The sequence below is a fragment of the Ziziphus jujuba genome, chromosome 1, assembly GCF_031755915.1.
Source record: "Ziziphus jujuba cultivar Dongzao chromosome 1, ASM3175591v1".
NCBI classification, from domain to species: domain Eukaryota; kingdom Viridiplantae; phylum Streptophyta; class Magnoliopsida; order Rosales; family Rhamnaceae; genus Ziziphus; species Ziziphus jujuba.
In genome coordinates, this window is record NC_083379.1 from 44,854,035 (window position 1) to 44,867,392 (window position 13,358).

The 13,358-nt window shown below is 32.5% G+C and overlaps 2 protein-coding genes across 2 annotated transcripts; one reads left to right on the top strand and one right to left on the bottom strand.

Annotated features, from left to right (window-relative positions):
* The first annotated feature begins 2,215 nt into the window (after window positions 1-2,215).
* Window positions 2,216-5,333, top strand: LOC107404614 (protein NRT1/ PTR FAMILY 1.2-like). Its single transcript, XM_016011590.4, has 4 exons — window positions 2,216-2,580; window positions 2,762-2,979; window positions 3,599-4,149; window positions 4,261-5,333. Exons 1-4 carry the CDS (start codon window positions 2,469-2,471, stop codon window positions 5,144-5,146), a joined length of 1,767 nt encoding a protein of 588 aa, XP_015867076.3. The 5' UTR covers window positions 2,216-2,468; the 3' UTR covers window positions 5,147-5,333.
* Window positions 5,334-5,673: 340 nt separating this feature from the next.
* On the bottom strand, window positions 5,674-7,047 carry LOC107405021 (uncharacterized). Its single transcript, XM_016012033.4, has 3 exons — window positions 6,813-7,047; window positions 6,532-6,672; window positions 5,674-6,148 (listed from the first exon to the last, which is right to left on the bottom strand). Exons 1-3 carry the CDS (start codon window positions 6,972-6,974, stop codon window positions 6,002-6,004), a joined length of 450 nt encoding a protein of 149 aa, XP_015867519.1. The 5' UTR covers window positions 6,975-7,047; the 3' UTR covers window positions 5,674-6,001.
* Between the last annotated feature and the right edge of the window lie 6,311 nt (window positions 7,048-13,358).

Here is a 13,358-nt window from a genome sequence, read left to right on the forward strand (position 1 = left end):
GAAAACAGAATTAATATATATATATATATATATATCAAGTTTTATTCTCCTAAACATTGGAGGTAAAGGTACTGTAAGCGACAACACATATATATTTTAAGGATACGATTGATTTTAACGCATATCCTTAAAGCATGTTGTTGTTCACCACTGGCTTAAGCGCCAAGGAGACCACTAGTATATATAATATAAAGGATCAAGAAGAAGGGAAGGGCTTGGGCTTTCCTTAAAGCAAGTTGGTTGGAAATTGGAATATACTGTGCCACCGAATATCCTTCTGCTCAGTTACGTGGAGCTTAATAGGGTGGAGCTCCACCTATTACGCTTAAAGCATAGAAATTTATTTGATGCATGATACATTTTATTTTAAAAAATCAATGCTAAAAAAAAAACAACTTCGACAGTATTTATATTTTGATTTTTTAATATACAAAAGTTGATTTCTAAAAGAATTTTTAAAGCAGTCTTCAAAATAAAAAACATATTATTTATAATAAAAAGTATTTTTTTAAATAGAGAATGAAATTTTAAGTGATTCTCTAACTATACTCGTTATATATATTTTTTAGTTTTCTGGTACCTATAAATATTTATTGTTTTATTTATATTTCATCTATATCTTTATCAAAATTATATTTTAAACTATTATAATGATGGCATGAAAACTTGTAATGCATTCAATTGAAATAATATAATATAAAAAAATTAAATTTGATTTTTTTACATTTAAAAAATTAAACCTACTTTTTATATTAAAAATTAATATAAAAAACCCATTATAACATTTTTTTAAGTTATTTTTTTAAAATAAAGAACATAATACAAATAAATAATTGTTTAGAAATATTCTAAATGTAGAAGGCCTAACCACTCAATATTTGTATTTTATATAATTTTTACTTTGTGTTATTACTCAAGTTTATTTTTAATATTACCTAAGTTTCGGTATTACTAGCACAATTTTTTTTTTTGTAAAAAAAAAAAAATTATTTTATTTCATAGTATACAATAATTAATGTTTATAGAAAACATAAAAATAGAGTAGCATAATAAAGTGTACTATATGAAAAATGTACTCATTGGGGATGCACTAATCCTCTATCTTCAAATTAATTTATAAAATTTTAATTATTACAGGTGGTGGGAAACAATTTAATTAAATTTGCAAAGCCATCATCAAGTGCGACACACGCATATTTGTCTATAAAAGGGTATTAATTAATGTAGAGTCAATATATTTGTTATTAAGTGGCTTAAACTTGGATGTACTATCTATATGTATAAAAAGTTGGAACTCCAATTAGAAAACACAAACAATGGAGTGCTGTATCAACTAACCTTAATTAATTTGATACTAATTGACTATAATGTATAAGTCAAATACGCACTTATAAGGTAATGGATTATCAATATGATCAATGAATAAGTTATAATGTGAAATTCGATATTAGAGAAACAAAAATCTGGTCATTTCTTGTTAATTAGTAGTTGGTTGGGTCGAAACCAGAGAGAGGTCCCAAAAACACTCACGGCCAAGGGGCACTTTAATCGACTTCAACAATTTTCCAAAGTTTTCCACTTTGGAACCGATGCCAAAGATTATATATTATTTTGCATGCACCACTCTACAATACTTTTACTCTTTATCTTTTTAAAAAAAATCAATTAAATTAAAGTTTTTGAATCCAAATTGGTTGCTTTTTTTCGTTTTTTATATATAAAACTTTGACGATGTTTTGAATATATGGATGAATCCAAATAAGATAAATGACAAATAATATCTATCAATTCGTCAAATATTGTCCAATAACGTTAATTACAATTGCAGATTACTAATGGTTTTTCACTTAATAGTGATGGACAACTAAGCATTAACTGCTGCCAATTATCATTGGAAACTTTTGAACTGTGGCCAAAATTGCCATCATCATAACTTGTGACTGTGAGTGACTCAGAGGGATCAATAACCCAAAAATTTAAAAAGATAGTAAAAAAGTGGTAGACCATCCCACTTACCCTAAAACCTGCCATTCTTTCTCTCTCTCTCTCTCTCTCTCTCTCTCTCTCTCTCTCTATATATATATATATATATATATACACATATATATACTTTAACACCTAATTACACTCATTATTGTACTATCTAGCACTCAATTTTTGGTTTATCTTTTTTGCTTTCTAGTTTTTAAATTTTCAAATTTCATCGTTTCGTGGGAGTGATATTGCTGATAGAAATTTGCATAAATTGTTATTCTTTTTTCCTGTATATATATATATATAACAGTTTTGGCATGCACGCAAAGAGATCTCTCACCCTATAATGATCAAGATTCAAGAGAGGAGCGGAATAACCACTGATCAGACAAGTAAATTTAATTATTTGTCGCACTCTCTGGATTGATTAATCTTCTATCTCTTCTGGGTCTTAATCCTGAGGACTTGAAACTTCAACTATACACGCAGAGAAGATGATGAAGATGGAGTCCTCTTCAGATCTAATGGAAACAGCCAACGTAGATGATGTTCCGCTGCTCAAGAGATCAACAAAGGGTGGCTTCAGAACCATGCCATTCATTATAGGTAAATAAATATTAACAAATCACTTCCATATATATATGTATATATATACATACACACAAGCAAAAACAAACGTTTTTCTGAATTCTTCATATCATTAATTAATTCAGAAGTGGGTTTTTGTTTCTACATGATTCTGATTATGGTATATTTTATTAATTGTTTGGGTATTAAATTAGTGCAGCGAACGAGGCATTCGAGAAGGTGGCGAGCTATGGACTCACTCCGAACATGATACTCTACTTGATGAGAGACTATCACTTGGGAGTGGCAGCAGGGGCCAACATACTCTTCTATTGGTCTGCTGCCACCAATTTCTTGCCGATTGTTGGGGCATTCTTCTCTGATTTTTGTCTCGGTCGTTTCCTTACCATTTCCTTGGGTTGCATTTTCAGTCTCTTGGTAATTTTCTTTATTTTTCTTTTACCTTTTTTAAAAAAAAAAAATTTTTTTTTTCTATGATTTCCTCACAAAGCTCTCACATCTTACAATCGTCAAAAATATGGTGAAAAATAAAGCCGAATTGCTCGAGGTTGAACTTTGAAGACGAGCTTGCTTATATACAATCGTTTTACACCAAAACGACACCGGGCCTTATCTAAACTACTAATTACATAGACCAGTCAAATTAAACTAAAGCCTTCCGACCGTAACATCAACGTCAGCAGCGAAACGCGAAACTTCCAAGCTTGAAACGACCTGGTTCACTTGCAGGCTTGTTTCTTCAAGCTTGGCTTGTATTGGAATCAGTTGGATCCTTCGTCAATGTCTACATAGAATTAAAAGGGTCATCCGTCAGACCCAGATCCATGTGCTGGTGTGCCGATCATGGCTGGTTTAATTTAATAATGAAACCACTTTGGACAAGTCTTTGATCCAATTTTTCCTTGTCCGAATTTAGCCATATATATATATATATATATAAAATTGCATGGTCTTTTCTGAAAACATCTTAATTAAACATTTGGTGCTTTTACAAAGATGTAAAAAAGATATAAATAAAAATTGTTGTTTGCCACAGGGGATGGTGCTGCTTTGGTTAACAGCTATGATTCCAGGAGCAAGGCCTCCTACTTGTGACCAATTTAAAGAAAGCTGCAACTCAGCCACGTTTGGTCAAATGGCATTTCTGATCTTTGCCTTTATGCTGATGTCTGTTGGAGCTGGTGGGGTTAGACCATGCTCCATGGCATTTGGTGCTGACCAGTTGATCAACAAAAAAGACGGCCAAAACAGTGAGAGGATTTTGGAGAGATTCTTTGGCTGGTATTACGCTGCAGCATCTGTTGCTGTGCTGGTTGCTCTTACCGGTATCGTCTACATTCAAGACCATTTTGGATGGAAAATTGGTTTCGGAATTCCTGCAATTCTCATGTTCATCTCTGCTCTCTCTTTTTTCCTTGCTTCTTCTATTTATGTCAAAGAGAAGGCCACCAAGAGCTTGCTTACTGGGATAGCACAAGCAGCTTCAGCTGCTTATAAGAATAGAAAACTTCTACTTCCCCCTCGGAACACACATGTTTTGTACCATCATAAGGACTCTGAAACTGTTGCACCAACTGGCAAATTAAGGTACAGAAACACTTGATTTCCATGTTTATCATTTGTATATACTGTCAAAACAAACTTAATTTGTGGCATTGTTTTATAATAATTTTGATCTCTGTATTTTAATGCTTGTAGGTTTCTAAATAAAGGTTGTACTATTAGAAATCCGGAACAAGATTTAACCCCAGATGGATCAGCTTCAAATCCATGGAAACTTTGCACAGTTGGGCAAGTAGAGGAGCTTAAAGCTTTCATTAAAGTCATCCCAATATGGTCTACAGGGCTCTTGATGTCAATCAACATTAGCCAGGCCTCATTCCCATTGCTCCAAGCTAATTCCATGAACAGACATGTCACTTCCGGCTTCCAAATTCCGGCTGGCTCTTTCACTATGTTCGCGATTATTTCTATAACCATTTGGATTGCTCTTTATGATCGTGTTATAATTCCCTTGGCTTCGAAAATCAGACGTAAACGTGTTCACCTCAACACGAAACAGAGAATGGGAATCGGGATATTTCTCTCAACCATGTCCATGGTAGTTTCTGCAATAATTGAGGGCATTCGACGTAGGAAAGCAATCGAGGAAGGTTTTATCAACGATGCGAAAGCAGTTTTGGACATGTCCGCGTTTTGGCTTGTACCACAACATTGCTTAATGGGTCTGGCCGAAGCTTTCAACGGGTTAGGCCAAATGGAATTTTACTACTCCGAGTTCCCAAGGAGCATGTCGAGTATTGCTGCGTCTCTATTCGGATTGGGAATGGCAGTTGCAAATTTGTTAGCCAGTGTTATACTAAGCTCAGTGGATAAATATACTTCGAGAGGAGGAAACGTGAGTTGGGTCTCAAGCAACATTAACAAGGGTCACTATGACTACTACTATTGGGTTCTTGCTAGTATCAGTTTTATGAATTTCATCTATTTTATTGGATGTAGCTTGGCTTATGGTCCTTGTGCGGATGACATGTTTAAGGTCGGGGATATTCATCACCTAACTGACTCTGAGAACCAAGAGTAGGAAATGGGGATTAGCAAAATGTCTTGAAGGAAGAATGGCTATCGAAATTATTAATAAATGGGGATGAACAAAGTGTGGTCTAAGGAACCGGAGTTGTCAAAATAAGGAAATGGGATTAAGGATGAAATGAAAGTTTAATAGGAGGGAGAAGATGAGTTAAGGAAAACCAAGAAAGCATGGTGCTGTTTGTACCGATGGTTTATAATATTGTATATCTGTTATAACAATCATTATATATATAAAATTAGAAACATTAATCCCTCTCTACAATTATGAGTTTAATTATAGATCAAATTATGACATTGGAACAGTCCAAATGATAATAAGCAACTATGGGTAGCTTTTGAGATTCTCCTAGAAGAATAATCATGATTTTTAATGATAAAATTACTAATACAATAGTTAATCAATTATTTATCAATCACTCAAATTTTAATTTTGTAGCTTTTTAGCAATTTTAATATAATAGTAATGTTGCTTCAGCATAGTTTTTTTTGTTGATTATTTGATAATTTACAACAATCCCAAACCAAGTCTAAATGTCAAACCCAACTAGCTCGTCACATTGTATATTTGCAATGAATATAAGGTCACACACTTGTCATGTGCGTAGATATTTCACTATCAGAATTTTTGGAAATCAGGTCAATGTGCTACAAATTGTGTAAATTGAGGATCTCAATTACAACGTTTTTAAAAGTGTATGGCTATCCCTAGCTAAACAAAGATTGACGTTCTTAAACAAAATACAATTCTCTTATTCAGAACATATTTATCTAGGATTTGAATGGGAGCCTCCTTTAATGCCCTTATTATTTTGTTTGGTCCAAGTCATCTATATCAAATATTCAAACTTCACTGCCCCGATTGATTCTTGATTGAAGTCATCCACTGCCTACCCAGAGCAATCAGTTTTCCGTTATCAGTCCTTTTAACCTCCACAACCACAGATGTAAGCTTTCCCATTTCTGCCACAACTTTAGCTTCTATATCTACTTCTTCCTGTGGTCATTTTAGGAATTAGGACGATGAAATTAATATCAGGACATTGGTTATAAAATTTCTTTAGCAAATTCTTCACACATATGGGACAACTATAATTTGTTTTGCAATAAACTGCATGCACAATGCATTAATTCACAAAAAGAAGCATTTCCCAAGAATGAATTTCATGATTTTCTATTATTCCAAATGGAAGAGAGATAAAGAGAAAATTTCTGATGAATATTCTTAGCTATAACTAGCCGTTCTCCTAATTGCAGAATTAATGCATGGTTAATTAATAAAATAAAATAAATGTAATTAATCAGAAAATTAATGTACTTAATCAAACGGTAAGGAAATTAATTAAGTAGAGTAATTAGATGAGAGACGAGGAGGATGACTTGAATCTTTGCCGTGGAGTAGTAGGAAATGTTCAAGGAAACAGTAGCATTGACAAGGCCAGTTGAGCTATATGTGGCAAAGGCTGCAAGATCATCCATTAAGGTTGTTATTGCTCCAACATACCAATTTCCACGTTGATCCTGTTCATGTAAACCATAAAATTTAATCATCCTTTTTTTTTTGGTGCTTCTCTTCAGGAAACTAATCAATATATATATATATATATCAAGAAGTATTGGTGCGAGATATATATTAAAAGGTAAGAGACTAGACTACTTACAGATACAGCATTTGAAATGAGAAATCTACAGCGAAGCAAACCCTTTTGAGCATGAACTACTCTAAGCCCTTCCACTGCCAGGGCTTCCAGCTTCGTACCGTCAACGCCTTTCGACACATTTTCGATCCTTTTATTGGCTTCCCTTGCTAACTGGCCTTCCATAATATACACCTCTCTCTGTTTTCTCTCAAAGCTAGCTTATATGATCATAATAACTTGCTTGCTTTTAGCTGCTATAAAATATTTATAATATTAATTTTCAAATTTCTGTAAAGTGGTTTCGTTTTAATTTATACTATCAACTTCAATAAGGTATCACACTTAATTCAGTGTATCCATACATGGTAGTATAATTTCATTCTCGTGAATCATCATATACATATTTTTATTTTATTTTTGAATATTTTGCCATTCCTAATCCCTATAAGAACGCGTTTTAGTAAAAGTCACGTGTAAAGTGATTCGCTACGAGACATCTTCCTTGTCCATAGTCCATTCCAACTTTCCGTCTTTGGAAGAGAAAAAATTTGCATTAATATTTTTCTACAAACAAATGTCAGGCACCTTTTCTACGTTCTAAAAGATGGAATATTTGAGATGGCCGTAGATGGAAAAGCAAATGACCAACAAGAATGAAAATATGACAAAATTGTTTATACCAACTTTTTATATATTACAGCATAACTTAATTTTCAACTTTGTATCTCACATTCCCAGTTGAGTTGATCGTTATTCTTGTTAGTCATAAACAAAAACTTATACTGCCGTTGTATTAAGGCCACTCACATGTCGTACACCTTGGGGGCAGTTCCGTTATTCTATCATTGAATTATATATAGTACCGACCCCATTTGGTCTAAATCCAAACATATGCATTCCAAGTACATATTCACTAGCTATCATAAATTAGGTATCATGAATATATGTATATATACACATACATTTTAAATTCCACCCATAATGAACAATAGTCCTAGATATACAAACCTGACCGTACTTTTTTATCAAAAATATTATTTGAATTTTCTAACCAATATATATATATATATATATATAGAGGAAAAGAACTCTGAATAATAAAATAAATGGATATTTGGTAATAATATTCAAGATTTGTTGGTATACAATAAAATCTGATCAATCCGCAAAGAAAAAAATGAAATGAAATGAAGTTGAGAGTGGTGAAAGTTGACTCTGGGATATTATAATTTGGAAGAAATTGAGAATTGTGAGAGATCATAGGTTGCTGAGTTCAGCCTGATTTTTGGTGTTTGAAGAAGAAGCAACCCACTGCCTGCGCACTGCAACAACTCGTACGTCCTCACTTTTTCTAACCTCCAAAACCACAGCTGTTAGCTTTTCCCTTTGTGAGACTAGCTTCGCTTCTATTTCAACTTCTTCCTTCTATGCATAATTCAATTCTTTTGAAATGGTCAACTCTTCAGTTTATAACTTTATGATACAAAACAAATTAATTAGGACAAATTCATCATTTTCATTTCTAAATTAGAACCTTTTTTTTTAAGACTAACTTTACAAAGACAGCACATCCTAACTAGATAATTATCCTATACATGCTTAGAAATCAAAACTCAACCCACATTAAGATTTTTACATAAATTTCCATTTGAAACATATACAAGCTAAAAATTATGAAAGCATTTCCCAACTATGGATGAAAGATGTGGTAACAGCGCCCCTAAAGGATTCTACATTTGGTTGATTGTATATGAAGTATTATATAAAAATAGGAATAGTATGATTTACGAGGAATTAACAGAGAAAAATAAAGAAGAGAAAGAGGTACTTGAATCTTAGCGGTGGAATAGTAAGAAATGTTGTAATCAACGGTGTGTCTGTCAAGACCTGTAGTAAATGTTGAAAATTTACGTAGGCAAATATACAGCTTAAAAGTTCGAAACCATGAACCATGTTAAGAGTTAATACGCTAATCATGTTCCATGTCAAGTACAAATTATGAACCATGTGAAGAGTTACTAATACACAAGGCATATGTCACTTTGATGAGCCTTTATTACCCGTTGACAAAGAAGCCGTATCAATTAATAATGAGCCTGGGCAAGCATAAAAAATTGAATAGTTGATTATTTATGTGTCAAAAAGATACTGCCATGACAAACTGAAAACGTGCACCAAATGTTATCTATTAATGAGAACATACAATCTTCATAAAGCAAACAGATGACTCTTGAAAGGAAATTAAACTATATTTTACCTACCTCAGTCATGCCATATAGTTCCAAAAGACGATGTGCATGGTAGGAAGTAGGAGAGCAGAGGAGCCACACATCTATACAAGAGAAATTATATTCTTAGCCACAGGATCAATCACTCATCAGTTAATTTGGACAGAGACAAACAAGAAAATTAATGTGGTTGCAAAGGACAACCAAAAATGATAAAATGGGAAGTTCATTGGACGAGTCTATCTAGCTTAGCTGATATTTGATAAAATCATGTCTTCAATTTGATTTAACGAAGTAGAAAAAGAGCATAAAAAGAGACTTAAACAGAGACCAGAATAAAAACTTAAGACACTTAGATATGGCTTTTTGTTTAGCTTCAATTTTCTTGATACACCAGGAGAGCTTCTTGGTGTAACATTCTCAGGGGCCAGAATATAAAGAATTTGTTAAAAACAGCAACTGCTGACAACGAAATCCAGTTTACTGAAGTGAAGTGAGCAACATCGAGGTTGCCAATGTTCTCTTCCGAAATATTGGGCTTACCAGTCCTTTATTTGGAATTGCTAAAAGCTGATCCATAAAGATACACCGCATATGGTGAGTTGGTAAACTGGTTAATGTATTTCATATTTTTCTAGGCAAAATATTTCATCTCTTGCTCCCGTTAGTCATGTGACAATTGTGTGTTATTATCGGTTTGCTTTAACAAATTACCGTCGGAGGCTTTTTTATTTTTTTATTGTTTGAGTTTCTTGTGTTATAGTTATTTGTATGATGCTTGGTGTTTCAGAAATCTCTAGAAAATTACAGCAGCCAGCCATATTTCACTGACAATGAGCAATGGATTTGTTATGTTCTGCAGAATGGAACCATTGAAATGGAGAAATTATTGCAGTTTTTGGACTATAACAAGTTTCCAATGGTTACCGAACTGACAGGGACAAATGCTGTTTAAGAGTTTACTCCACTCCTATTAAACTTCAGGTTTCTGATACTATTTTTCCACTGTTATGCTTTGCTTATCGCTTTTTTCTTTATTTATTTATTTCATATATTGATAATCATGTTGCTTTTGATAAACGAGAATGTGAATTTTTGTGTTTAAGTAGTCAGAAAATGGAGATGAAGAACACCACAAATTGAAAACTCCACAATCATTTTTTGCAAAAGTGTAACTACGATGTTTGTCTCGACTTGTCTCGGTACTATGAGATGTTGCACAGTTGACACCTTAAGAGAGGCTTGAAAGTGAAAATTTTCCATGATTTCCATGTTGTATTAAATAAGCTATCATATCTGACATGATGAGAGTAGTAAAGTAATTTAAGTTAGTAAGAGAATTTAGGAATGAATAGTGGTTCTCATTTCATCATTCTACAAAGAGCACAATTCTGGTATAGAAATCAAAGTCTTGACTGGACTAGCAGTCGACATAAACTTTTTATGTTTCATGCTTGTGTGAATTACGAGGTTAATTTTCAAAATACTTATTTCCATGGCTGTCCAGGTAACTGTATTTTGCAGAGGTAGTCAGGTGGATGAATTCAATAAACTCCTTCAGCCTCTTCAAGGTGCTGCAAGAAAATTCAAGGCCAAGGTACTGACTAGGACTAAATATTGTAGAAGCTACTGCTCGAAACCTTTGGCGTTATATATTTTCCTAATTAACACCCTCATTTGGTGCAGGTAATGTTTATATATATATTGACATTACTGATGAAAATCTTGATAAGCCGTTTTTAACTCTGTTTGGGCTTGAAGAATCAAAGAAGACTATGGTTAGTCCCAATCATTAACCTTACTATGAATTTCACTTCCCTAGAATGATCTCCTTCTAAGGATTGGAATTGATGCTATTCTTTGTTTTGTGTTTGATAACAAAGTCAACTCGAAGTTCTTGCTGTAGTCAGATCCAACACCATGTAACATAGAACTAATAAGTACTAACCTGATAATGGGAGCATGTAAATATTGGCTGTGACTTATAGTACGATGAAAGAGTACCATGAAAAAGCCAAGTGCTAAACTCCTATAAAAGTATATCATAAATACACATAAGTCATGTAAGTACCATGCATGCTCCATGTATAATATATTTTTGAGAACAAATTCTAAACAAAAATGAATTAATTAAGAGTAAATAATAACATGGTTAACATACGAAACTCGTATCTAGTTAATTAGTAATTCATGGAAGTCAAACAATGGAGGTAAAAGTTGTTCTCCTAACACAATTTGATCAATATAGCATATTCTTAAAGATAAATTATACGATTAAAGGAATCCCACTAACACTTATAGTGGCACTCACCAGTTTAATATTCTGTCATTCCTTATTAAATTGACTGATTGATAAAATCAATCAGCCTCTCTCTCTCTCTCTCTCTCTCTACAGAGGAGATAAATGAGACTTGCGGTCCACATGATGCAAACAGATTAATGTTCCACACTGCACAAAGACTCATCTCCTTTTACTACCAATTTTCTTCTTTGTTATGATTACTAGTTGAGATGATAAAGACCACCAACCACCACCACCCCACTCTCACACATCCATAATAATATCATTTCAATCATATCTGGTTCATAATTAGCATGTTGGAATAATAAATTGACATAGTGAGCAACTTATAAAGATATTTCCATAACTAATTCAAGTAAAACTTTCAAAAGCATAGTCGCGTTTATATAAACAGCGTTAAGTAAAATTTTAAATTTTACATATGGTTAATAATAGATTTGAATATAAAGTTAAACAAAATATAACATAATGAAAAAAATGTAATATATAATATGCACACAAAAAAAATATCACCAACATGATTTATTTATTTATTATTATTATTTTTTTTTATATTTGGTCATATGACATCAAAGTATTTGGTAATATGCACTCTATAACATATTTATAGGGTGCTTGATAACAGACAACCCAGAGCTGAGTGTGAAAACAAATCCAACAAGTGAAGCAGTAGCAGACGTGAAGATGTTGTTGGAGTCGAGTTGGTAAGGAACTGTTTGTGTTTAAGTCAGTCATATTGTAACTACTATTAGAAGTTTTAAGAGGAAATATTAGTGAGCTTAACAAATCGCATTATATAGAGTGGAACAGACATAAACAGTATTTTTTATTTTGTGTGTGATTTCTACTCTCTCTCTCTCTAGAATCTTTCTTTCTCACTCTAGAATTTATCTGCTTAATTTGCACACTTTGCTTGGCCTGCAGTAACTAAAAATTTACTAGTTTGTCTTTTAATAGTATCATAGGTATCATATCGTAGTTTTGTACTATGTATTATTACAGTATGAGATCATTCGAGACAATAATAAAATTTACCAAAATTTTAAACTCAACTCATGAACTCACATATATGAATGGCTGATTTGTATTTTTTTGTTTTCAAAAAGTAAAATACTGATCTAAAGTACATGGTCAAGAACTATAAAAATATTTTTGACCTAGTCGATAGAGGGGGAGGGGGGAATTTCTCGAACAAGTCATGTGGATAGACCGTTCCTACTTAGCATTTTCTTAAAATCCAGACAGTATATACATTATATAAATCGAAACTATGAAACCATTAATCCAAATAAATGTAGCAAACCAATCAGGCACATGTAATGAAACTTTGAATTTACAGGCCAAACATGTCTTGTTTATAGCCCCAATCAACCTGACATTGTTTATCTCTTTCTCTTGTATTGTATACAGTACATGTTGAACAAAACGGTATGAATTTACCAATTTAACCCCTCTTCTCGATTCATGTACTTTCATTAAACTATATAGTTGGAAAGTCAATGTGACTCCATGAGTTGGGCTTAAAACTGTTTTTTTTATTATTGTTTTTCTTGTTTTGAGTTGGGCTTCAAGTAAATGTCAAAAAACAAAAAAGTTGGGCTTCAAACGTTTTCTTTTTACATTAATTATACAAAAATAAATAAATAAAAGATAAAAACTTAATAAGTCTTTTTTTTTTTTTTTAAATTTCTTTCTTTGGGTGACTTTTATTTTATGTCGTTGTACGAAGCCACTAAAATGTAGACATTGTAGTCGTACTCCCAAGGGTAGGTCCGTTATCCTTTTCATTAAATTGATTACAAGATGAAACTCTAAATCCAACTTGGCCTAGAGATTTGGGATCATCTTTGTTTTTTTTCATAATTGTCAATACTTGTTTTTCAATCTCACCTGCCTTTGTCAATCCAATGAATTATTTATTTTTTGTAAATAATCCAATCAATTATGTAAAACCATTTTATCAACAAAAACAATCTGAAAGATATAATTTCAAATTAAATATGGGTATCTATTTTCTTTTATTTTTTATATTTATAT

Coding starts and splice junctions, on each gene's coding strand:
- LOC107404614 (XM_016011590.4), top strand. CDS start 2,469: ATGATGAAGATGGAGTCCTCTTCAGATCTAATGGAAACAGCCAACGTA. Junction 2,581..2,761: donor AACCATGCCATTCATTATAG/GTAAATAAATAT, acceptor AAATTAGTGCAG/CGAACGAGGCATTCGAGAAG. Junction 4,150..4,260: donor GCACCAACTGGCAAATTAAG/GTACAGAAACAC, acceptor TAATGCTTGTAG/GTTTCTAAATAAAGGTTGTA.
- LOC107405021 (XM_016012033.4), bottom strand. CDS start 6,974: ATGGAAGGCCAGTTAGCAAGGGAAGCCAATAAAAGGATCGAAAATGTG. Junction 6,673..6,812: donor TCATTTCAAATGCTGTATCT/GTAAGTAGTCTA, acceptor TTACATGAACAG/GATCAACGTGGAAATTGGTA. Junction 6,149..6,531: donor ACTCCACGGCAAAGATTCAA/GTCATCCTCCTC, acceptor AAATGACCACAG/GAAGAAGTAGATATAGAAGC.